The sequence below is a fragment of the Sus scrofa genome, chromosome 14 (assembly GCF_000003025.6).
Source record: "Sus scrofa isolate TJ Tabasco breed Duroc chromosome 14, Sscrofa11.1, whole genome shotgun sequence".
Classification (NCBI taxonomy): domain Eukaryota; kingdom Metazoa; phylum Chordata; class Mammalia; order Artiodactyla; family Suidae; genus Sus; species Sus scrofa.
In genome coordinates, this window is record NC_010456.5 from 56,543,411 (window position 1) to 56,565,973 (window position 22,563).

The 22,563-nt window shown below is 48.0% G+C and overlaps 2 protein-coding genes across 3 annotated transcripts; one reads left to right on the forward strand and one right to left on the reverse strand.

The window, feature by feature from the left end:
• On the reverse strand, positions 1,602-2,475 carry LOC110256820 (translation initiation factor IF-2-like). Its single transcript, XM_021073692.1, has 2 exons — positions 2,070-2,475; positions 1,602-2,008 (listed from the first exon to the last, which is right to left on the reverse strand). The coding sequence occupies exons 1-2, from the start codon at positions 2,473-2,475 to the stop codon at positions 1,602-1,604; spliced, it is 813 nt and encodes a 270-aa protein (XP_020929351.1).
• IRF2BP2 (interferon regulatory factor 2 binding protein 2) lies at positions 2,382-7,721 on the forward strand. 2 transcript variants are annotated; one of them, XM_021074287.1, is made up of 2 exons: positions 2,382-3,524; positions 4,114-7,721. In XM_021074287.1, exons 1-2 carry the CDS (start codon positions 2,474-2,476, stop codon positions 4,827-4,829), a joined length of 1,767 nt encoding a protein of 588 aa, XP_020929946.1. In that variant the 5' UTR covers positions 2,382-2,473; the 3' UTR covers positions 4,830-7,721. The 2 variants fall into 2 exon arrangements, with proteins under 2 accessions (XP_020929946.1, XP_020929947.1); XM_021074288.1 differs by having other exon boundaries at positions 2,382-3,476.

The window sequence follows — 22,563 nt, forward strand, 5'->3', positions numbered from 1 at the left end:
ACCAGGAATGACCCAATCCGCTGGCACCAGCTGCTTGGGAGAAAAAAAATCAGGGTCCTATTTTTCCAAGCAGGAGAGGGTGAGGCAGGACTATAATTGCAGGGCAAGATCCGGGAACAGATGGGGAGACCTTTATGGCAGGCGCACCCTCTCTGGAAATCCCCAAGAGAAGACATTCAGGGTTCGCCTATAAAAACATTTAAGTCTGGCATTACGTTTTCTGTGCCATTTTCAGACAGGTTTTTTCTTGTGCTTTAAGCAGCTCCCTCCACTGTTTCTCTAAGGGTGTTTTTCCTCTTCCTTGTGGTTAATCCTTTGAAGCAACCTGGCATTTTCAATAGCAACAACTAGAAAAGAAACGTCAGCAGGATTTTTCTTCTCTCTCCACCTACCAATCCAGTTGTAGGGAAGATAATATAATTAGTACCCTGTTCTTCCCACACTTAACCAGCTCATTCCAGTATCAGGGAGAGATGTGGGCCTGTTTTCCAACAAAGGAAGCTCCCAAGGCCGCCCTTACAGACTTGAAGTGTAAAAGTCCCAACTGCGAGTGACTAAGCCAGCGTCTATTAGTCAGTTAAGACTAACGACCAGCCAAAAGTAATTTACCATAACACACGCCAGCTCCTCCTCCCGATAAAAGTGTGAAACTCAAGTGCTCATTTCAGTCTGGGCAGAGTCTGTGGCGGCCTACAGTGGCAGAGCGCGGCCAGGCTCTGCGGCCACATCTCGCCTTCGCGCCAGGCGGGTTCGCACCCACCGGGGTTAAGCCCAACCCGGGCCTTGCCAGGGGCGCAAGGCTGCCACTGCCCCACCGCGGCGCCGGGGACGCCAGAGCAGCCAGCGGGGTAGCCGGTCGCTCGCCCCCACGGCGGGCGCGGGCCAAGCCCCGCTGCCGCTCGTGCCCGCGCCGCGCGCCACCTGGAGTCCAAGTTTGGCTCCGAGAGGCGGGGTCTGGAGCAGAGTCGCGGCGGGGGCGGAGCCTGCGCGGTGACGCGGCCGCGTTGGCCGCTGACCCCGGATCCCTGGAATGTGCATTCGTTCAATGGGGCCGCCAGTGCCAGCGGCGCCGAGTCACGTCCGCGCGGAGCGTGCGCACTCGGTGGCGGCGCACGCGGCCCCGCGCCCACGTCACGCGCCCGCCGCGCGGGCCTGCAGCAGGCGACCGGGATCCCCGCGTGGCCCGGCGGGCTGCGGACTGGGGAAGAGGGGGATCGGAACCTCCTCGGGCAGCGTACCCGCTCGCTCCCGGAAGGGCTCCGTAGAAGGGCGGGTGGACGCGGCCCTAGGCTTGGGCGCGCACCCTCCTGTTGTAAAAGTTTAGGGGACCGGCGGCGCGTGTGTCCTTCCCAAGACATGCGGGTGTAAAAGCACTCACCGAGGAGTTCAAATAAAGCTCCTTACAAAACTGTGAACAGCACTTGACTGAAAATCCCCATCCTCAAGATGCTACTAACAGAACCAGGTTACAGAGTGGCCTGGCTTTTCAAAACATGAGTTCTAGCACGGTTTGGCTCAAACAGCCCTAGACGAGAAGGAACTGCCTGAGCAGTCGAGGGAGCCGAGCGGGTGGAGGAAAGCAAGCCACACCAGCGACGGCTTCACGTCGGGGACACGAGCCGCGGCGCAGGCGGGTGGTGCTGACCCGCGGGCGGGCGCCGCGGAGCCGGCTCTCCCGGCAGCGCTCGTTCTCTGGCGGGGGGAGGGGGAGGGAGCGGGGGAGGGCGGGCGCGCGCGCGCGAGGGGAGGGGGCCCGCGCAGGCGCCTTGCGAGGCTGTCGAAGAATCAAGTCTGTAGAAGTGGAGCGGCCGCGGCGGCAGCAGCAGCAGCGACGGCGGCGGCGGAGCTGAGGCGGGCTGGGCGCTGAGGCGGGCGCTGGAGAGCGGCGACGCCAGGAGCTGTGAGAGAGCAGCGGAGCGACCCGGGCCCGTGCCGCGCCCGAGCTCCACGCCGCACGGCCGCCGCCGCCGCCGCCCCGGCGCGGCATGCCCCGCCGCTCGGGCTGAGCCTGCCCCGGCGGCCGCCCCCCGCCCCCCGCCCCCCCGGCCTCCCCGCCCCCCGCCCCGCACTCCGCGCCGGCCGCCGCCGCGACCTGCTGCGCTCCCCCGCGCCCGCGCGGCCCGTCTTCGCCCCGGTCTGGAGGCCCGCCGCGGCCCCGGCCGAGCCCCCGCCGCCGCCGCCGCCGCCGCGCCCGCCGCGCCGCGCCGCCCCGCCGCCCACCCGCGCCCGCGCCGGCCGGGGGGACGTGCTGCCGCGGCTGCAACCCCTCGCCCCGCGCCCGCCGCCCCTCGTGCACCGGGGGCGCTGCGCGGGCGCCGATCCTTCGCGGGCTTTGCCGCCGCCGCCGCCTTTGCGGCCGCCGCCGCCGCTGGTGGGGGAGACGCGGGGTTGGGGGGGGAGGAGGGCGCGCGTGGTGCCGGCGGGGAGCGGCGGCGCCCCCTCCTCCTCCTCCGGCGCCGCGGGCTCCTCGGACATGGCCGCGGCGGTGGCGGTGGCGGCCGCGTCCCGGCGGCAGTCGTGCTACCTGTGTGACCTGCCCCGCATGCCCTGGGCCATGATCTGGGACTTCACGGAGCCCGTGTGCCGCGGCTGCGTCAACTACGAGGGCGCCGACCGCGTCGAGTTCGTCATCGAGACGGCGCGGCAGCTCAAGCGGGCGCACGGCTGCTTCCCGGAGGGCCGCTCCCCGCCCGGCGCCGCGGCTCCGGCCGCCGCTAAGCCGCCGCCGCTCTCCGCCAAGGACCTTCTCCTGCAGCAGCAGCAGCAGCTCGGCCACGGCGGCCCCGAGGCCACCGCGCGCGCCCCGCAGGCCCTGGAGCGCTACCCTCTGGCAGCCGCCGCAGCCGAGCGGCCCCCGCGCCTCGGCTCCGATTTCAGCGGTAGCCGCCCGGCGGCCGGTCTGGCCCAGCCGCCAACGCCGCAGCCGCCGCCCGTGAACGGCATCCTGGTGCCCAACGGCTTCTCCAAGCTGGAGGAGCCGCCGGAGCTGAACCGCCAGAGCCCTAACCCGCGGCGCGGCCACGCCGTGCCTCCCACCCTGGTGCCGCTCATGAACGGCTCGACCACGCCGCTGCCCGCCGCTCTTGGCCTGGGCGGTCGCGCCGCCGCCTCACTGGCCGCCGTGTCCGGGGCCGCGGCTGCCGGGCTGGGCTCGGCGCAGCCGGCCGAACTGGGCGCCCACAAGCGGCCGGCGTCCGTGACGAGCAGCGCGTCGGCGGAGCACGAGCAGCGCGAGGCGGCAGCCAAGGAGAAGCAGCCGCCGCCGACCTCGCACCGCGGCCCGGCAGACAGCTTGACCACCGCGGCCGGGGCGGCCGAGCTGGGCACGGAGGGCGCGGGCAAGGGCCGCGGGCCCGGCGATCAGGACTGGGTCAACAGGCCCAAGACGGTTCGAGACACGCTGCTGGCGCTGCACCAGCACGGCCACTCGGGGCCCTTCGAGAGCAAGTTTAAGAAGGAGCCGGCCCTGACTGCAGGCAGGTTGTTGGGTTTCGAGGCCAACGGGGCCAACGGGTCTAAAGCAGGTAGGGGCGGCTGTGGAGTGAGGTGATCTCGGGGCGAAGAGGGGACGGAGAGCAGAGGAGGGGGTGCCCTTCCCATTCACCATTTCTCCCCCGGCCGGCCCAGAAACAACAAACACCCAACTTCCTGATTTGCCCGAGGCGGAACCAGTGCTTAGTGGCAACGTGTTCCTGTGCTGAAGTAGCACAACAGAGATGAGTCAGACCGGGCTGATAGGCACTGACACCGGGTTTTCCTTTCCCAGCACATTCTTGGAGGAGAGCAGGAGAGCACCAGTCACCTTTTAACCTGCTGGGGGACGTTAGCAGTCGTATGCCCGGTTTAGCCGGGCTACATGCTTGCGTGTGTCAGAATAGGCCGTTGTGTAGGAATCGTTTTCTGTGGCTTTTGTGTTTTTGAGTGGCATACTGCCTCAGCCCTGTAAGTTAAGTGTTTTAAGTTACACGTGCTCTTGAAAGCTCACGTGAGTTTTTATCTACCAGCTTTCAGAGAATAAAAATGCTTTAGCGAATTTTGTTTCATGTTAGTAAAAGGCCTTTCCGGTGCACCTTTATTTATTTTCTCTTTTCCCTTTTATTTCTCTTTTTCCAGTTGCAAGAACTGCAAGGAAAAGGAAGCCTTCACCAGAACCAGAAGGTGAAGTCGGGCCCCCTAAGATCAATGGAGAGGCACAGCCCTGGCTGTCCACATCCACTGAAGGGCTCAAGATCCCCATTACGCCTACATCCTCTTTTGTGTCTCCACCACCACCCACTGCCTCACCTCATTCCAACCGGACCACACCGCCTGAAGCGGCCCAGAACGGCCAGTCCCCCATGGCAGCCCTGATCTTAGTTGCAGACAATGCTGGAGGCAGTCATGCCTCTAAAGATGCCAATCAGGTGCACTCCACCACGAGGAGGAACAGCAGCAGTCCACCGTCTCCGTCCTCTATGAACCAAAGAAGGCTGGGCCCCAGAGAGGTAGGGGGCCAGGGGGCAGGCAGCACAGGAGGACTGGAGCCAGTGCACCCCGCCAGCCTCCCGGACTCCTCTCTGGCAGCCAGTGCCCCGCTGTGCTGCACCCTCTGCCACGAGCGGCTGGAGGACACCCACTTTGTGCAGTGCCCGTCCGTTCCTTCGCACAAGTTCTGCTTCCCTTGCTCCAGACAAAGCATCAAACAGCAGGGAGCTAGTGGAGAGGTCTATTGTCCCAGTGGGGAAAAATGCCCTCTTGTGGGCTCCAATGTCCCCTGGGCCTTCATGCAAGGGGAAATTGCAACCATCCTTGCTGGAGATGTGAAAGTGAAAAAAGAGAGAGACTCTTGACTTTCCGGTTTGAGAAAAACCCAATGATTACCCTTAACTAAAACTGCTTGAATTGTATATATCTCCATATATATAAATATATATATATATATACACACATATATATATATATATCCAAGACAAGGGAAATGTAGACTTCATAAACATGGCTGTATAATTTTGATTTTTTTTGAATACATTGTGTTTCTATTTTTTTTTTGACGACAAAAGGTATGTACTTATAAAGGCATTTTCTTCTTTTGTTAACGTTATTAGCATATCTTTGTGCTTTATCCTGGTTACCTTTCAATGTAGGCTGTGACTTGCGCTGCTTTTTTAGGGCACTTGGCAAATCAGAACTGCTTCTAGCTGTATTTGTATGCACTTATTTTAAAAAGAAAAAAAAAAGCCAAATACATTTTCTGACATTGTAAGATTGCCTTACCGTCTGTTATTCCTTATTGCTGGCCCCTTTCTCAGGCTGGAGGCCAATTGGTGGAGAAGGAAAGGAAATGAGCGGAAGGGGTACTGTTGTGAAGTGGACATGCCACTGGGAAATGTCACCATGTTTCCCCTCAAACATTCTCCTAAGAGTAATAGGACATGGATTTCGAATCTTTCTCGATTTTGTTCTTAAAGTTCAGTTGTTGGGCTGTTGAGGACTGCCTGAGAGTTGCTGCTGAGAGATTTTCAGGACTGTGTGGTTTTGGGGGGACTTTTTTTTTTAAGGCAAAGTTGACCACTGTTCACTGCCCACGTGATCAGTTGTAAGATTACAATGCTGCATGCTAGTTGGTTACATAATACACAATCCAGTGACTCAAGGCAGTGATAATGACTGGTGGTGTGTACAAGATGGCACTGCCATCTTTGAACAGAGCCTGGCTCTGCAGCGCCACTTGATCTTTTGAAACACCCTGGAGCTCTGTCTGTTGTTGCTGTTACTGTTTCCTTTGAAAAGAGTCTGAAGAGAAGTTACAGTCCAGGTGAACTTGGAGATTGTGGGATTGGTTTCATTTCTGTTTTGTGTTTTGTTTTTTTTTTTGTTTTTTTTTTAAATCATTTAGTGTTATTGCCGTTGATACTCTAACCTCCACCCTGTTTTCTAGTGAATGCTAAATACAGTATGGTACCATGTCAGTAACAGCGCGTGGTGCTGCCAGCACTGCCTTGGGCACAGCAGTGACAGCCCAAATGGGGGTGGAGGAAACCTGTAATTTCCTTCTTATATGTGTTTGAAATACCAAGTGAATAATACTGTTCTTCTGGACAAAAATGATAAACTAGTGAAAATTAAAGAAAGGGTTTTACATAATAGGCCCCACCTCTCAAACTATTTTTAGAAGCCTTTTGTAAACTAATTTCTTTTGATCACTATTTTGCATCAGTAAAATGATTTTTAAACCAATAAATCATCGGTTATTAGAAATAGTTGTCTCACAGTGATACTGGTTTTTCTTTTGTGCTGTTATGATTTAACATTGACAGGAGCACTACTTTAAATCTTTTTATGTTCAGGTGTTTGTAACTTGGCCCTATAATTAGGCTGAATCATGGCTTCAAGGTCTACTACAACATGTGTATCGTTCACAACCTGAGATTCTATTTTAATTTGAAGATATAAATTGTTACCCACTTTGGATTCTTTTTCAGTTACGTTTGTCTTTTTTAAATTGCTCAAATGTTTTTTAATGGTCGAGTTATTAACACTTGAAAATCAGATACTGCACCATATACAGTATTTTTCATGGTGTTTTTAATGAGTGCACCTATTATTAATGCTGTGCAAATTCATGTTACCAGTCATTGTTATATTACAAACAGACTTGCATGATTAACCAGTTTGTTGTTACACTTTTTTTTTTAATTGGAGTATCTCTGACTCAGATCAGACTGGTTTCTCTTATGTCAATGCACACATGCAGAAACAGTCAATTTTACATGCCCATAAAGACATCTGTAAAGACATATTATGGTCTGTTGTATAAATGTGTATCTAGGCACTTTATTATAAACTGGAATTTGACCTCATAGATATAAGTTGATCAGTCATTTGACCTAATTTGTGGTAGCTATCTGTATGTTTGGCAATCTTAATACAGACAAGCTTTCCAAAAAGATTAGTAAAGAACCATCCTGCTGTTTTGTATAAGTCTGTCCAGCTATGGAAAAGACAACCTCAGATTTCTCTGTGCTGGCGTTTAATAGGGAGAATACGAACTGCTTTAAAGGGCTGTGTGTTGAGGTTACTCTTTTTTAAAAGTAAGAGTCCGCCTGGCCCTTGGGTGGCCTTTGCAGAAGGCTTGCAGCTGGAGAGAGTGTTGATCTGGGTTATTTTTCTGGCATTCTCTTAAGTTAAAAAGTTAACACTGGGACATGGGTTTGATCCTTTTGTACCTGATGACAGTGCAGAGATTGTGCACAGCTGGATAAAGATGTCAGAAAGCTACTTACTGTACATGGGCAGTATCAGACTTCAAATCCTAATATTTCAGCTGTGCTTTTAATACTCAAAATGTTAGGGGATGGGGTGTTGAAGCTTTCCCTTTTTTGCTTTAACAATTTATAGAATTTAACAGATGTACTGTCTTTCATGTGGCCTCACATTAAAAGTTATGAGAACGTACACATGGTTTACAACTTTTACTATATACCTTTCCTTGGCCACCAAGTATTTTAAAAGTGTGCCACCTTTTAACCTTTACTTTTTTTAAGTTGAAGGTGATACTTTTTCTATATATGATGAAACTCATGTCAACTGAAGTGAGTGTAATCTCAGATATCAACATTATCCTATTTTAAAATCACGCTATGGAAATATCACCTGCATTCTGTCATTTGTCAGATTTACAGTACCTTTTTTTTTTCTTTTAACTTTTAGCATTAAATAAAAATAAAGTTGGGAGCACTGAACATTTTCTGAGGCCTTTTTTAATTTAAAGTAAGCTTAGAATGCTATTGTTTTCATCACTAGTGGCAGTGCCACTGAAGGATGTGTGGGTTTGGGGCTGGGGTTTGACTGGAACTGCAGGAGAGTAACAGGAGATAAAAGACATGGAACAAAAAGGCAACTGATGGAAGGGGAAAAAAAAGGGCTAGGGACTGAGGAAAGGCCAACTGGATAGGGGGAACAGATAAAGAGAGGAGCCCGATCAGAGTACAGCCAGAAAGCACTTGTTTACTTTTCAGCTTGCAACAGAGCCAGCCATTCTACAATAGTAGAGTGGAAGGAGAAGCTAGTGATGGCATTGAAAAGACTGTCAAGACATGGAGCTGCTCTCTGGAAAGCTTTGGGAAAATAACCAGCCGTGTTGGGCCAGATGACATGCACTGAAGACAAAAGAGAAAAAGGACTACCTTTTGGAAATCTTTGGAATAAAGTCAGAGCCAGAGCCATGTGTGAGCTTAACCAATGCCCTGAAACCTGAATTTATAAATAGAGATAAAAGGTGGGGAAGGACTGAGATCCTTTACAAGCTACTGTCTACTATTACACAGTAAGAAATTTCCTAGATGTTTGCAGCTCTTACTCTTTTTATGGATCAATGGCTTGGCAGATTTCTCTATGAAAGGAATTGTGAAACTTAAAGAGTTCTGAGATTAGGTACATATAGACTTACTATGTTTTGAATTCAATAGCAACAGCTAATACCTAGTTGAATATATGTTCATTAGAGGTGGTCTAGTAACATGGAGAACCCATCTCTATATGTATTTTAATGATTTTTTAATTAGCCTCCTTAAGGCAGTTTTCAAGAAACAGTATTCTTAATAATAGATTATAATACACAAATGATGTTTAACAATTAGGTTCAAAGAAATGTTAAACTGTTAGTTTTTTAACTTAGAGATGCTAAATTTTATGTTTAGCGAAATTTAAGAGTGCAGCTTGCGGAAGTCATTTTTAAAATTTCAAAAGCACCTCCCAAAGTAAACTTTAATAATTGCATTCAGTTTTCAGTTAAAAAAAAAAAAAAAACAGACCCTTGATGTAGCAGATGTCTTTGTTTATTCCCCAAAGCAGGGGAAAAGTTGAAGGGAAAACATGGCACTCCTTTTAATTCCTAGACTTAAGTCCCTCGTTACTCAAAGTTGTTTTGCATATGATTTATAGATGGTTTTATTTGGTTAGTGAAGAGTAAAATGTTTCTCTTCCTGATTCCAAAGTGTATACGTGGAATCATTCAGAAAAATGTTCAGTGGTGTGTAGGCCACTGGAAGTACTGAGTCACCCTCATTTGCTTGCCTTTTCTTCATTGGGAACAGCGAGAAGACACGCCTTTCCTCGGTCACAGACCAAGGGCAGAGGCACCAATGAAAAGAATACAGATTTACCTACTTCATCATCTGGGGTTCTAGAAATGGGGGGTGGAGTGGGATAAGGATGCTATTTAACTCCTTCAGTGCCGCTGGTTAGGCTTCTGACACCAATATTACTGATGACAATACAACTGGTCACAATTAAATGAAAATTCTGGGTGTGACTTCCCAGGTTGTCAACTATCCAGATCCTTTGTTGCTGTTTCTGTTGACAGCCTGCATTTTCCTCAAAAGTTAGCAAGCCCTCATAGTAGTTTAAAAGGCACAAAAATATTCAAAAGTTCACTCTGTAAATTACTTGAGGTTGGAATATAGAAAATGACTGAATTTGTGGATTATCTGGATTTCTCTATTAATCCCCAGATAAATCCATAATTAGGGATACCCACAACATCCCAATTTATTATTAACAAAATAATTTGTACCCAATTTAACTGAACTTTGTTTTTACTCATCAGTCTGCTACTTGTTTCTTCCCCATGTCAATACAACTTAAAATGGTTGATTTAAAATAACTTAATTTGCAGTAGAACTTAATACTTTTTTAAAAACTATAGAACATGAAACCTACATCTGCCCGGGTCACAGAATATCACAGCATATTGTATGCTTCTGTATGGGGCTGAGCAGCTTAAAACAATCCATGCAAAGCCACAGGAAAAGTATTTTAGGGTGAAATGTATACCGTAGGCAAATCATTTAGACACTGGGTCTTAAAGTTGTTCTTTGAAGAACAATGGGGTAAAATCAGCCTAATAGAAAAATGCTATTAGAACTGGTAGAAAAAGTCTCTAATACAATCTTAAATATTGCTCCGAAAAAAAATGTAAACTAGTTCTTTAAAATTCTAAATCATAGTGTAACAAGTCTTCAGTGTACATAAAATTTATCAGCAAATCAGCCTTGAAAGTCCTCCAGGAGATGATTTTTCTTCTAGGTTGGACAAGGTCTGGAAACTGGACTCTGGGATTCCTACTTTCAATTGCAGGCATCAGTGCCCTGGTTGATCTCATTCTTTGAATGGACTTTGTAAGTTAGGTTGCATAATCTAAAGAACCTCCTCCAGCGATTCAGCAGCAGCCCTTGTGCTGAGATAAGACATCCTGTATAGAGTAATGGGTCACATTTCAATATTTCTAAATATAGTTTAGATTTGGGGGGAAATGAATTGTTATATAATCTGTAGATCCCATCATTTACCACTTTTACCTAGCGATTGCTATTTCATTCTTTGTATCATTACCTTCCTTTAACGTTCGGAGGCCCATGAGGCATCTTTCACCACAAGTGAGTCATGTTTTGTTATGTAGGTACTCAGGTAGCAACTTCAGCAAATAAATATTTAGGTCACTGTATGTTTCTCTGCCATTTAGGAAACAGCTTTCCTACGCCAGTGCAAATCGAGTATTTTACACTGTAAACGTGGCTATATTGCCAGGAAAAACAAAAATCCTCAAACAACACTTCCCCCAGAGCTAAGGGCCTAAACTTATTTTAATGCATGGAAGGATTTTTTTTTTTTTTTGGTAACTCAAATTACTTTTATTATTTTTAAGCTCAAAATTACTGAGATTTTCTCTTATCCCACAATTTTAAAATATTAACCGTACTAGTAAGAGTTGTGCAGAGGACTGAAACGTCGGAGCAGGGATTTTCTAGGACTAAATAAATCAACATTTCTTTACACACAGCCTTGGGCCTTTCACGTTCTCCACAGCCTGAGAAAGCTGCAAAGCAGAAACCCGCTGCTGAGCGCCTTAACTCTGGCTCCAGCCTCCTATCCCACGTTGTTTTTCCTGCCTCCAAACACCAAATCGATTAGTTTTTCTTTTGGTGATAAAGATTTATGGTACCCCATATACAACTGAAATCAGAATTTCACAGGAGGGTCACAGTTATTAGGGAAGTTTTGGAATACTATTCTCTTAATAAGCACCATATGGGCTGTTGCTGTTATTATTTAACACCTATTAACTAGGCACATCATTCTAAGCTTTGAACAGCTGAGAGGCCATCGGCCCCAGCTTTCCACCACAGGTAGGGAACATCAGGTCGCTTGATGAAGGGCACGTACTGACATGGGTTAACCACGAGCTGGTTTCTTTGCAGGAGTTTGGAAAGTGTACTTAGAGCTAAATTCTCGCAGAGAATTGAGTCTCTTCTAGAACTTACATCGGAACTTCAGTGGGATTCTGACATAGGAACACAGTCCTATTTTCAAAATGCTTCATTGCGCCCAGCAAGCAGCCATCAAGCACGAAAGGGGCCGCTGGGCCCCATTATCTTCATACAAATCCAGAGGCTGGTTGAAAACCTCGAGGCTAGGTCGGAACTGTCAAATTGCAGCTTTTTCTTTTTACTTTTTATTGTTGCTCAGAATGGCGTTTTTTAAAAGGAAGAAAACAGCCGCCAGCTCTGCAACCCTGTTTACTCAAGGGGAAGGAAAGGGGAGGAGGCTCCCTGACTCCCCAGCCGCGGGGTAAAGGCCTGCACCCACGAGGGGCCCTTGGTGTGGTTTCCAGCACGGCCCCCTAACTCACGCCGCGCCAGTACTTATTCTAGAACTTTTCCCGGGGTCTTAGAGGCCGGCGCCGTGCCACCTCCCCGCGCCCCTACGTGCGCATGTGGAGCCGCGCGACCCCGCGGCGGGACCCGGCGGTGGGGCGGGGCCGGGGGTGGGGCTGGGGCGGAGCGGGTGCCGGAAACGGCGGCGGCGCGCCCGCTCCGCTCGGCCGGCCCATCAAGGCCTATCCAGGCCCATCCCGGCCCATCTCGGCCGCAAACGCTAGCCCGCCAGCGCGCCAGCTGCCGTGGCTATAATTAGAGGGGATCCGCGGCCGGGCGGAGCCTAATCCCCCGCGCCCCTGCTGGCGTTCCCGGGAGGAATGTGCGGGCGCGAGGGCCCTGTGCGTCGCCGCCACCGCGCTCCCTAGACGGTCACCGCGTGGTGGACCAAATAAAGTAAAAGGTCTCGCTCCTGCTGGGCGAGGCTGAGCGCGCGACCTGGGAGCCAGCTCTAGGGGTGTGGCGAGCCCTAGGCTGCCCAGAAAAGATCAAACACGCGTCAGCAGCAGCCGTGGCTGCCGCCTGCAAGGGTCCGTGACGCGGGCCAGGCTGTGCTGGCTGGATTGTCTGAGTTGGAGACAGAGCATGACAAGAGCTGCCCCAAATGTCACTCCCTTTTTGGAAATCATGGGGCTGTTTTGTTTTGTTTTTTTTAAAGACTGTGGCTATAATAAGGCAAATGTTCCATGCTGGTGGAGTAAACACTCAACATGTTTAAGGGGCATCTGTCTTAACAGAAATCACTCTGATGCACGGTGCATGTTAATTAAATGTATTTATTAAGCAAACCCCAGGACGTGCCTATGTGGGTACTACCAAATCAGAGTACTCTTAACAACTGACTGCCTGAGAAGGAGTTGCCTGATGAGAGAGAAACTTTTTAAGTTAGAAGAAAACAAGTCATAATACTATCGGGCACTTGAGGTGCCACCCAATTAATTAACTTCTAATTTTTGTTAATTATCAAATTTAATGCTCTGTAGTAATAGCTCTCCCAAGATAATAATAATAGGCATGACCTCTGTCCTTTTAACAAAATGACATTCATTACCAGCCTTGGAGTGGCAGTGGGGCGTGAGGGTGGACTAGTAATTTCACTGTGGTCTGTGCTGCATGTGTAATAGTTTTAGTCATTGCTTAAAAAGTGATTGCGGTAGATGGATGGGAAGCTGAAAAAATAAATCTGTGCTCCAGGGTTAAGAATACCTAGACACAACCATACTGAAAGACTTCCTTCACCAACATATTTTTCTTTCCAGATAACAGGCACAAAAACCATTTTAGAAGCTTGAGATGGAAATCATGCAAAACAGTCCACTCCTTAGATATTTTCACGAGGAACCTGGAAGGCTTTCCAGGTTGAAATTCGATTCCTGGGAAGTTATCCTTGCTCCAGCCTGTTGTCTTGATACAGCCAGCTCTGCTCCTTCACAAAGAGGAAACCATGCTGAGGGATGCAAATTCAAGGTTTTATGAAAACACACTTCAGAATGATCCAGTTTTGTCCCACATACACAAAAACACTGGAATAAAGGTTAGGGAATCTCCAGATATTCTTGGGCTATGTGTGGTCATTTTAGGTAATTCAATTGATCGTGTGTTTCAGTTTTGCAATTATTATTATTATTTTAAACGACCATGGACTTACCTCAGAAGAGGCTAAGGAATCAAGCTGGACAATCTCTGTGACAGTGTTTTGGTTTTTCATCTATCAGCCAGACATGAGACAGCCCTGACCCATGTGATACACATTAGGCTCTTGGGCACTGTGAATGCATGCATTTCCACTAAAAATGCAGTCTCTGGGTTGGTAGGTGAAAGGGGGTCATAGAAAACAGCTTTGAAGGGGCTCCCCCTGCTGTCACCAGAGAAGATTGATCATGTACCAGGCCAGAGTCCTGTACCTGGGACGCCCACTGCGGGTAAAGCTTAGTGTCTGGTGATCTGTGAAGTTATTCATCATCTTGGGGGATATACCGTTCTATTGAAAATAAAATAATAGACCACAAATAATGGAAATGAGTATTTCCCTTAAACGGTTCTACACTCAGATTCATTTACTGAAAGGTCCACCTACCTAAACACCACCAGAATGGTTTACCTCAGTCCCTTCTTGGCTTTAAAAGCGGGGATGGTATTTGTGCGGCTGGTGGCAGGTGAGTGGGCATTGGGATGGGTGGGGAGGTGAGGAGAGGGATGAGGGAGTGAGGATATGATTTTGCCTATTGGGGTGTTTTAAAAGAGTCAATCAATAAAAATGAGTGTATGATGAAAAATAAAAGAACACGTCTTCATTGAATTTTGAGCTCAGTAAAAATGTCGGATTTGTTAAAAAAAAAAAAATGTCATTTCAGGTCCTTGTAACTCACACTCTTCTGCACATGGGCCTTTAGATCCATAAGTAAGCCTTCAGCGGTCATGAACTTTGTAGCCCTGGCAGGAACTAGTTCAAGGTCTCAGTGACCAACATTGCCTGAGCTGAGTGACCAGGCTGAGCTGAGCATCCATGGTCTGTGCGTTTGCTGAGGGTGTTAAGGACTTCAGTGGAATTGGGTCGAAACTCTTCACAGACAACACAAATTGCAAGCAGTTAAGAAGGAAAAGAGATGCCGTGTGCAAGAGTTGAGCACTTGGAGGAAAAGAATTATCTAAGAACCAACATGGGTCAGAGTCATTCATGCATTCACACTTGGTTCACTTTTTCTTTCTCTCCAGAAATCAGGGTGAAGAACATGGGATCTGGAATCAGACTGCTTCAGCTGAAATTCCAGCTCCAACTCTTTTTTTTTTTTTTTTTTTTTTTTTTGTCTTTTTTTTTGCTATTTCTTTGGGCCGCTTCCGCCGCATATGGAGGTTCCCAGGCTAGGGGTCTAATCGGAGCTGTAGCCACCGGCCTACGTCAGAGCCACAGCAACGCAGGATCCGAGCCGCGTCTGCAACCTACACCACAGCTCACGGCAATGCCGGATGGTTAACCCACTGAGCAAGGGCAGGGACCGAACCCGCAACCTCATGGTTCCTAGTCGGGTTCGTTAACCACTGCGCCACGACGGGAACTCCTCCAACTCTTTTTAACAATACTGTTTAACCCTCTAGTCTCAATTTAATTATCTGTGACATGAGTTAAGGGTATTCCTTCCTCATAGAGTTGTTGAGGGGATAAATTGACAGGGGTAAATAACATGAATATCATGATGTCTGGCATGTGATAAGTACCTGCTAAATTAGGGTACATAGCCTGCAGAACTGGGCTGAGGGCTAGAATGAGATATTTATGAAAAAGTAAGTAGCACCTGCAGTTACCTTCCAGAAACCCCTTTCTTCATGCTCCCTCCCTGGCACCCCTTTCTCAGTCTCCTCTGCTGCTTTTTCATCTCACCTGTTGGAGCACCCCGTGTTCAGTCCTCAGTTTTTCTCTGTCTACTTCCTCTCTAGTAATCTCATACCGAACTGTGGTTTTAAAATAATATTTGTGTTGGAGTTCCCATTGTGGTGCAGCAGAAACAAATCCGACTAGGAACCATGAAGTGACGAGTTCAATCCCTGGCTTCACGCAGTGGGTTAAGGACCTGGCGTTGCCGTGAGCTGTGGTGTGTAAGTCGCAGACGCGGCTCAGATCTGGCATTGCTGTGGCTGAGCTGTAGGCTGGCAGCAACAGCTCCAATTAGACCCCTAGCCTGGGAACCTCCATATGCTCCCGGTACAGTCCTAAAAAGGCAAAAGACAAAAAAAATATATATATAATATTTGTGTGGATGGATGGGGAGTTTGGGGTTGGTAGATATACACTATTACATTTTGAATGGATAAGCAATGAGGTCCTACTGTACAGCACAGGGAACTATATCCAATCTCTTGGGGAAGAATACGATGGAAGATTATATGAGAAAAAGAATGTATGTAGATGTATGACTGGGTTACTAGGCTGTACAGCAGAAATTGATACAACACTGTAAATCAACTATACTCCAATAATAAATAAATAATATTTGTATGCTAACTCCAAGTACCTCTAGCCTGGATCTCCTCCCCTGAGTGCCAGCCAGCCTTGTAACCAGCCCTCCCAAACCTTTATCTTTCTCGTCTTACAAATGGCAACCCCGTCTTCTAATTTGGCCATAGACCTCGGAGTGCTCTTTGGCTTTGGCTTTTCTCACATACCTTCCACCCAACCTGTCAGCAAATCCTCTCGTCTCTACCTTCAAAACATATTCAAAATCTGCTCACCTCTTACTGTCTGGTCGAAGCCACCATCATCTCTTATCTAAAGTATCACAGATGCTTCCCCACTGTTCAAGCTTCTGCTCGATCTCGATTCAACAGCCAGAATAAATCTTTAAACATATTAGTCTCATCTTGCTTCCCGTTTACGTAGACCCCTCTGATTTTTTTTTTAGCTCAATTAAAATCAAATGCAAAGTCCTGAAAATGGCCTGCCAGGCTGTGCTGCCTCTCAAACTCAGTTTCCCTGCTAGTCCTTGGCCTTGCAAAGCATGCTTCTGCCACAAGGCCTTTATATTTGCTCTTCTCTGCTTAGAATACTCTTCTGAGGTGTATGCCCAGCTCCCTCCCTCATTTCCCTCTGGTCTCTGCTCCAGTGTCTGCAGTGAGGTCTTCCCTGACAACACTGTATCATTTCCTATTGCTGCTGTAACAAATCACCACTCAGAAAAACCCAAAACAAAACAAAACATCATTAGCTTACAAGTTCTGGATGTCAGAAATCCCAAATCAAGATATCGATATGGCTGGTTTTTTTTGGAGGAGTCGGGGAGAATCTCTTGCTTGGCCTTTTCTGGAAGCTGCCCACATTCCTTGGCTTATGGCCCCTTCCTTGCATCCCTCCAACCTCTCGCTTCCATCACCACATCTGATCCTGCCTCCCTCTTATACGGACTTTTGTGGTTATATTGGGCCCAGCCGAGCAGTTCAGAATCATCTCATCATCTATAAGATGCTTAACGTAATCAGTCCCTTTATCAGGTAATAATATCACATATACAGGTCTGGGGTATTAAATCATGGATGTCTTTGGGGGGCCATTATTCAGTTTATCACATGCCATCTATAAAATAACCACCACAACCTACCCCCCTTCTACAGTCCCCATCCCTGTTTTATTTTTCCTCCCAGCACTTTTCCCTATCAGACATCATATTATTTACTGGTTTATAACTTTTTTCTGCCTCCCACCCCAATGCCTGCATGTAGAGAGTAAACGCTATGAAGCAAGACAAAGCATCCCCTGTGTCATTGTGTGCCATATTGAAAGATCTCAGTAAATAGTTGTTAAAGGAATAAGTTTAGTCTCTAATCTTAATGTGGTGAAAAATAATAAATAATAAGAAAAGAGCCAAAAATATATATTTATAAGATGACAGTGGAAACAGTCAGTCTACCTGGAGAGAACCCACCCAGGAGGGCTGCACGGAGGAGGAAACTTGAAGGAGGCCAGTCATAGGGCAGCACTTGCCAGCAGGGATTGGGGCAAGGAGCAAGCACAGGGATCCTACAGACACTGTGGAGACAGGCAGGCAGGGCCTCACAGACAGACTTAGATCAGAAAAGCCAGGAAGAAGGGGTCAAGGGCATGTACCAACTAACCACACTAGAGTGGGAATCATAAAGGTGGTGTGTGCTGAGGTGGTTTTGCAGGGTCTGGAGTGTGGTTTCAGTAAAGCAGGAAGAAGGAGGCTCTCCTGAGGGGTGGGGTTGTTGGCTCACAGCAGTGGTTGGAAGGGGTTCTGATCACTGAACCAGAAGTGGGGGCTCCCTCTATCCTTCCCTAGGGGTGGGGGAAGGGCAGTGGCTTGATCACCTAATCCCTCCCAGGTGGTCTTAGAAGCTGGCTTTTTTTTTTTTTTTGTCTTTTTAGGACCACACCCATAACATATGGAGGTTCCCAGGCTAGGGGTGAAAGGGGAGCTGTAGCTGCCGGCCTACACCACAGCCACAGCAGCACAGGATCCAAGCCATGTCTGTGACCTACACCACAGCTCACGGCAACACCAGATCCTTAACCCAGAGTGAGGCCAGGGATCGAACCTGTGTCCTCATGCATACTAGTCATATTCATTTCCAATGAGCCATGACGGGAACTCCAACGGTAGTTCTTTTACGGAAAGATTCTGCCAAGAATGTGTTGAAGGGTTTAAGAGTACAACTGTCTTCAATCTGAGCCTGGCTCTACCCCAGCCTCGCTGTGATCCCTGAAAAACTCCTCGATGTCTTTACACCTAAGTCTCCTCATCTGAAGATTGGCAAGAATGATGGCACCTATTTCTTAATTTCCCTGTGAGGGCTAGATGAAGGGATATGTAAGGTCTCCTTCAGATGGTCACATAATAAACATAGAGTCTACCTGTCCCCAAACAGGAAGCCTCGGAGGGTGACCACCTCATCCCCTCTTCCCTCACACACCTGAGACCTCACCATTCAGGTCTCCCTGTGGGTCCTCTGTGGATGGAATCCCCCTATACATGCCTATTGAAACCACCCCCCAAACTCCTCTATCCAAGCCCCCACTCCATGGAACCCGCTCCCATCCCCCCTCCCACAGGAATAGATTTCCTACCTTTTATCCTTCTTGTGCCCAGAGTCTGCCAGCCCCACCCACCCTTGACCCTGAAAGAGGTCAAGTTCCCTTTGGTTGTCCTGCCCCCTCCACCCAGTGCAGTGGTAAGGACTCCACTGCTTGCCGGGTTTCCTTCCCCGCATCTCCTGGGGGAGACAAAAAAACAATCTTCACAGCGACGTCTAGACTGAGATTGCCCTGTGTGAGCTGCCCTTCACTGGACCAAATTACCAAGCTCAATGGCCTAGCCAAGTTGACACATAATCATCACGGCCACTTTCTCGGTTTTCTTCTTCTCCTCTGGCTGCCCCAGGCCATGATGTTTCCATCAGTTACAATATTTTCAAACGCAAACAAACAAACAAACTATTCACATAGGCTTCAACTATAAAGAACTTATTGGCTCTTGGAACTGAAAAATCCACAGGCAGGCCGGCTTCAGGTTGCCTCTCATCTCTCCCTGGTTCTCTTGGCTCCATCTTCTCTGGTGATTTAGCTTCAGGCAGACTTCCCTCGAAATTAGAAGATGGCTTTCTTATTCACATCTGAGAGGAAAAGACAGAGGGGCATCTCTCCCGGAACTGGGGGAGGAGAGCACCAAGCTTCTTTCTGATTGGCTCGTGTGATATCATCACGGAATCAAGGGAGGAGCCTGCTCTGATTGGCTTAGGTCTACCCACACCGTAACCAATACCAAAGCCAGGGAATGGGATTCCCCTGACTGGCACCTAGTTAGGGGTCTTCCCTGGAGCCAGGAATAGGATCAATCCTGGCAAAACGAGAGGCGTCACAGTGACCAAGGGGTGAACTGGATGCTGGAAGATAATCTTAGTTCTCCAAATCAGCCCAAATCCAAAGCACGTGCAACACTGCAGTTTATGGGAGTGATGCCCACTGGGGCTGAGCAGTTTCAAGCTGTGGGGTCACAGGCAGCAGCCCTGATCCCAAGAGAGAACAGCTGTGCAGAAGGAGGGGTGCTCCCCTCTTGGATGTCAGGGCAGAGTTAGTCCAGCATGGAGCATGGTGGCCGAGAGTCTGGCAGATGTGCACTCCCTTCAGACGTCCTTGTACCTAAACTGCCTCCCCGTCGTTGAGGGGGTGATCACAGGACTGAGCACCCTGAGCAGCCAGCTTCACAGCAGGCAGGGCCTGGGCAGAGCTGTGGGATGCCACTGAGGGAAGTGATCCCGGTCTAGCTGGGATGGCTTGGCAGGGACAAAGAGAGCAGCGGAAGGTGGCCGGAAGACATGTTGGGGCAGCGCAGGTGAGAGGGTTGTTTCTGAGATTCAAATCTGAAATTTGTTTTTTATTTTAAAAAGTGAAGGTGGCAGGACTTACATCTTAACCAGCGGTAAATGCCTCTTTCACCCCTAGCCCCGTCTGTGGCCCTGTCCTTGCCACCATGCTGCCACTGCAGTTACTGGCATCTGCCTGTCACCTGTCATCCCACTGGGGGATGCTGCACTTTATGGAAAAGCACATGGTTCTTTGTGCACAAAGTTGTCTTAACCTGAGCCTTAACCTTCCCACCAGCCACCTACCAAAAGGCGAGGATCTTCCACTGGTCACCGGGACACGTGTCAACATTGTGCTGAAGGGACCGAACGCCGGACCTGGCATTACAGAAGGAAAATCAGCAGAGTTTTCCTACTGTCAGAATATAATTCCAGGCTGGGGAGAGAGGCATCTGGGGCAAAACACCACTGGAATGAAACAAAGATGCTGTCACATAAAGAGACACATCATTCTGAGTTGTGCAGGGGGGAAAAAAAGCATTCTACTAAATACAAACACAATGCTTTCTGATTGACAAAGCCTTTTGCTGGTTTCAGGTCTTTGAATCCTCCTAACAGCCTAGAAAACAAAAGCACCCTCTTACAGAACAGAAAGCAGGCAGAGAAGTCCAGAGACTTGTTTCAAGTTATATAGTTACTAAGTGAAGTCTCTACTTAGATCCAGAGCTCCTGATTCTAAATCCTCACCATGTTTTTTTCAGTATTTAAGAGTAACACTTTTGGGGAAGGGGTGGATAAATTAGGAGTTTGGGATTAACAGATACACACTACTACATAAAGAATAGATAACCAGCAAGACCACTGTATAGCACAGGGAAATCTACTTGATATTCTGTAATAACCTATATGGGAAAAGAGGATCTGAAAAAGAATGAACATATGTATATGTATAACTGAATCACTTTGCTGTACACCTGAAACTCACATGACATTGTAAATCAACTGCACTCCAATATAAAATAAAAATTAAAAAAAAAGAGTAGCACTTTTGGGGGCCCTATCAGTATAGGGAATTTTAGTCAAGATGCACCACAGAATGGATTATACAAGCTCCCCCAACCCCTTTTTACCCATTGGTTTATTCTCATGCTTCATGCTTAGTTTGCTAATGCAAGAGTCACATGCTCCTGTTGTCTTTATTCTCCTGGTTTAATCAGGAAAACGAGCCAGAAGAGCTGCAATGATTAGCTTGAGATCATTAGAAGAGGAAAGAATTTATATTCACAGTGACTGTATTTCTAGTCCATTGATTAGCCAATTTTGCTTTTATGAATCAATTGTGGTGATTGCCATGCTGAATAAAATGTAGAATTGCTATCACAAAGAAAACACATATTATTAGCTTTAAAATACATTCTGTCTATGCCCACAGCTACATATCCTATGGAATATTTCTTACTTCCTCTTCCTGATTTCTCTCTAGGTTTTTCTCCAGGGCTGTGCTTACAGATTCCTTACCTCTGGTGTGGATATAACAGTGTGTCCGGCAACATAGGGTGCCCTGGCCTGTGACATTATTTAACATCCCTTGAAAGCCTCATTTGTAGATGCAGGGTAGGGTCCAAAGTCAACACAGAGCATTTTAGGGGTAATTCCTCTGCCACACACACTTTCCTTCTGCAGCTCCAACCCTGAAGACAAGACAATATTTAGAAATATATACAATCACCTTTGGAGATTCCACTAACAAATGGACCAACAATCTCATCTCTCATTAATGTGTTACATCCTTTTCGCTGGGTATACAAAGGTCATTTCATAAATTGCACATTTCACACTGATTAATCTCCGTGGATTGCCTCTTGCTATAGCAAATATGATAATGTCTAACAATTGTAATTAACAATCATGGAACTTTATTCCATAAGAGGATGTTTTAAAAGCTAAGTAATCACATTTAAGAGGACACTGGAAGATTGAAGAGGGCAGAATAAGGATAAAAAGAAGAGGAGAAAACATAGAAAAACACAGCGATGAGTGAAGGGCTCAGGGGACAGAAATGTTGAAAGGCTGGAGTTCAGGCTTTCAGAACAAAGAATGAGGCATTTGGCTTAAATCCTATGGGATTCTGTGGATTCTAGAGACTGGAAGTTTCATAAATTGATTCCACAAACATTTATTATATGCATACTATATGTTAGGAGACTGAGGATTTTCGATTGCTATAACATCTTTTTGTCTTTTTAGGGCCACACCTGTGGCATATGGAGGTTCCCAGGCCAGGGGTAGAATCGGAGCTGTAGCTACCAGCCTACGCCATAGCCACAGCAATGCGGGATCAGAGCTACATCTGTGACCTACACGGAAGCTCATGGCAATGCTGGATCCTTAACCCACTGAGCAAGGCCAGGGATTGAACCCGAGTCCTCATGGATACTAGTCTGGCTGTTAACTGCTGAGCCATGATGGGAACTCCCAAGATTGCTATAATTTTTTATAGAGATCTAGTAGTCTTGTAGCCTACAGAAAAAGGACTGAACCATGAGAAAGAGAGAGGTGACAAACCTAAAAGGAGAAGAGAGAGAGGTAGAAAGAAAACGCAGAGATGGAAGAAGACAACAACAGTAGCCAATGCAAACAAAACCCTCATGGCAAGCCCTGATTTTTCTCATAAAATGTGTGTGACATTTCTTAAACCCTTCCCTAATTTTCCCCTCAGCAAAGTCTGGCTGTCCTGGACACAAGCATATTACACAACTTCTGCAAGTCCTTCCCTCCAGCAGGTGCTGAGAGGAACAGGAGATGGACAAGATTCAGACCCTGTTCTCAAAGAACTTGGACTCTATTTGGAAATTTCAAGGTATTGCATGCTAAATCATGGATCCGATCTCAGATGGCATTCAAGCAGGAGCTAGCTGGCCGGATGCACACTCCAGGTTCGAAGAAGGGAGAGGGCTGAGCAGGAGCAGTGGGGGAAAGGTAAGCTTCATGGAAAGGATGGATTCCAGTGAGGCCCGAGAGGAGGCTCACCAGGGGGGAGACCAGGGGACAACATCAGGCA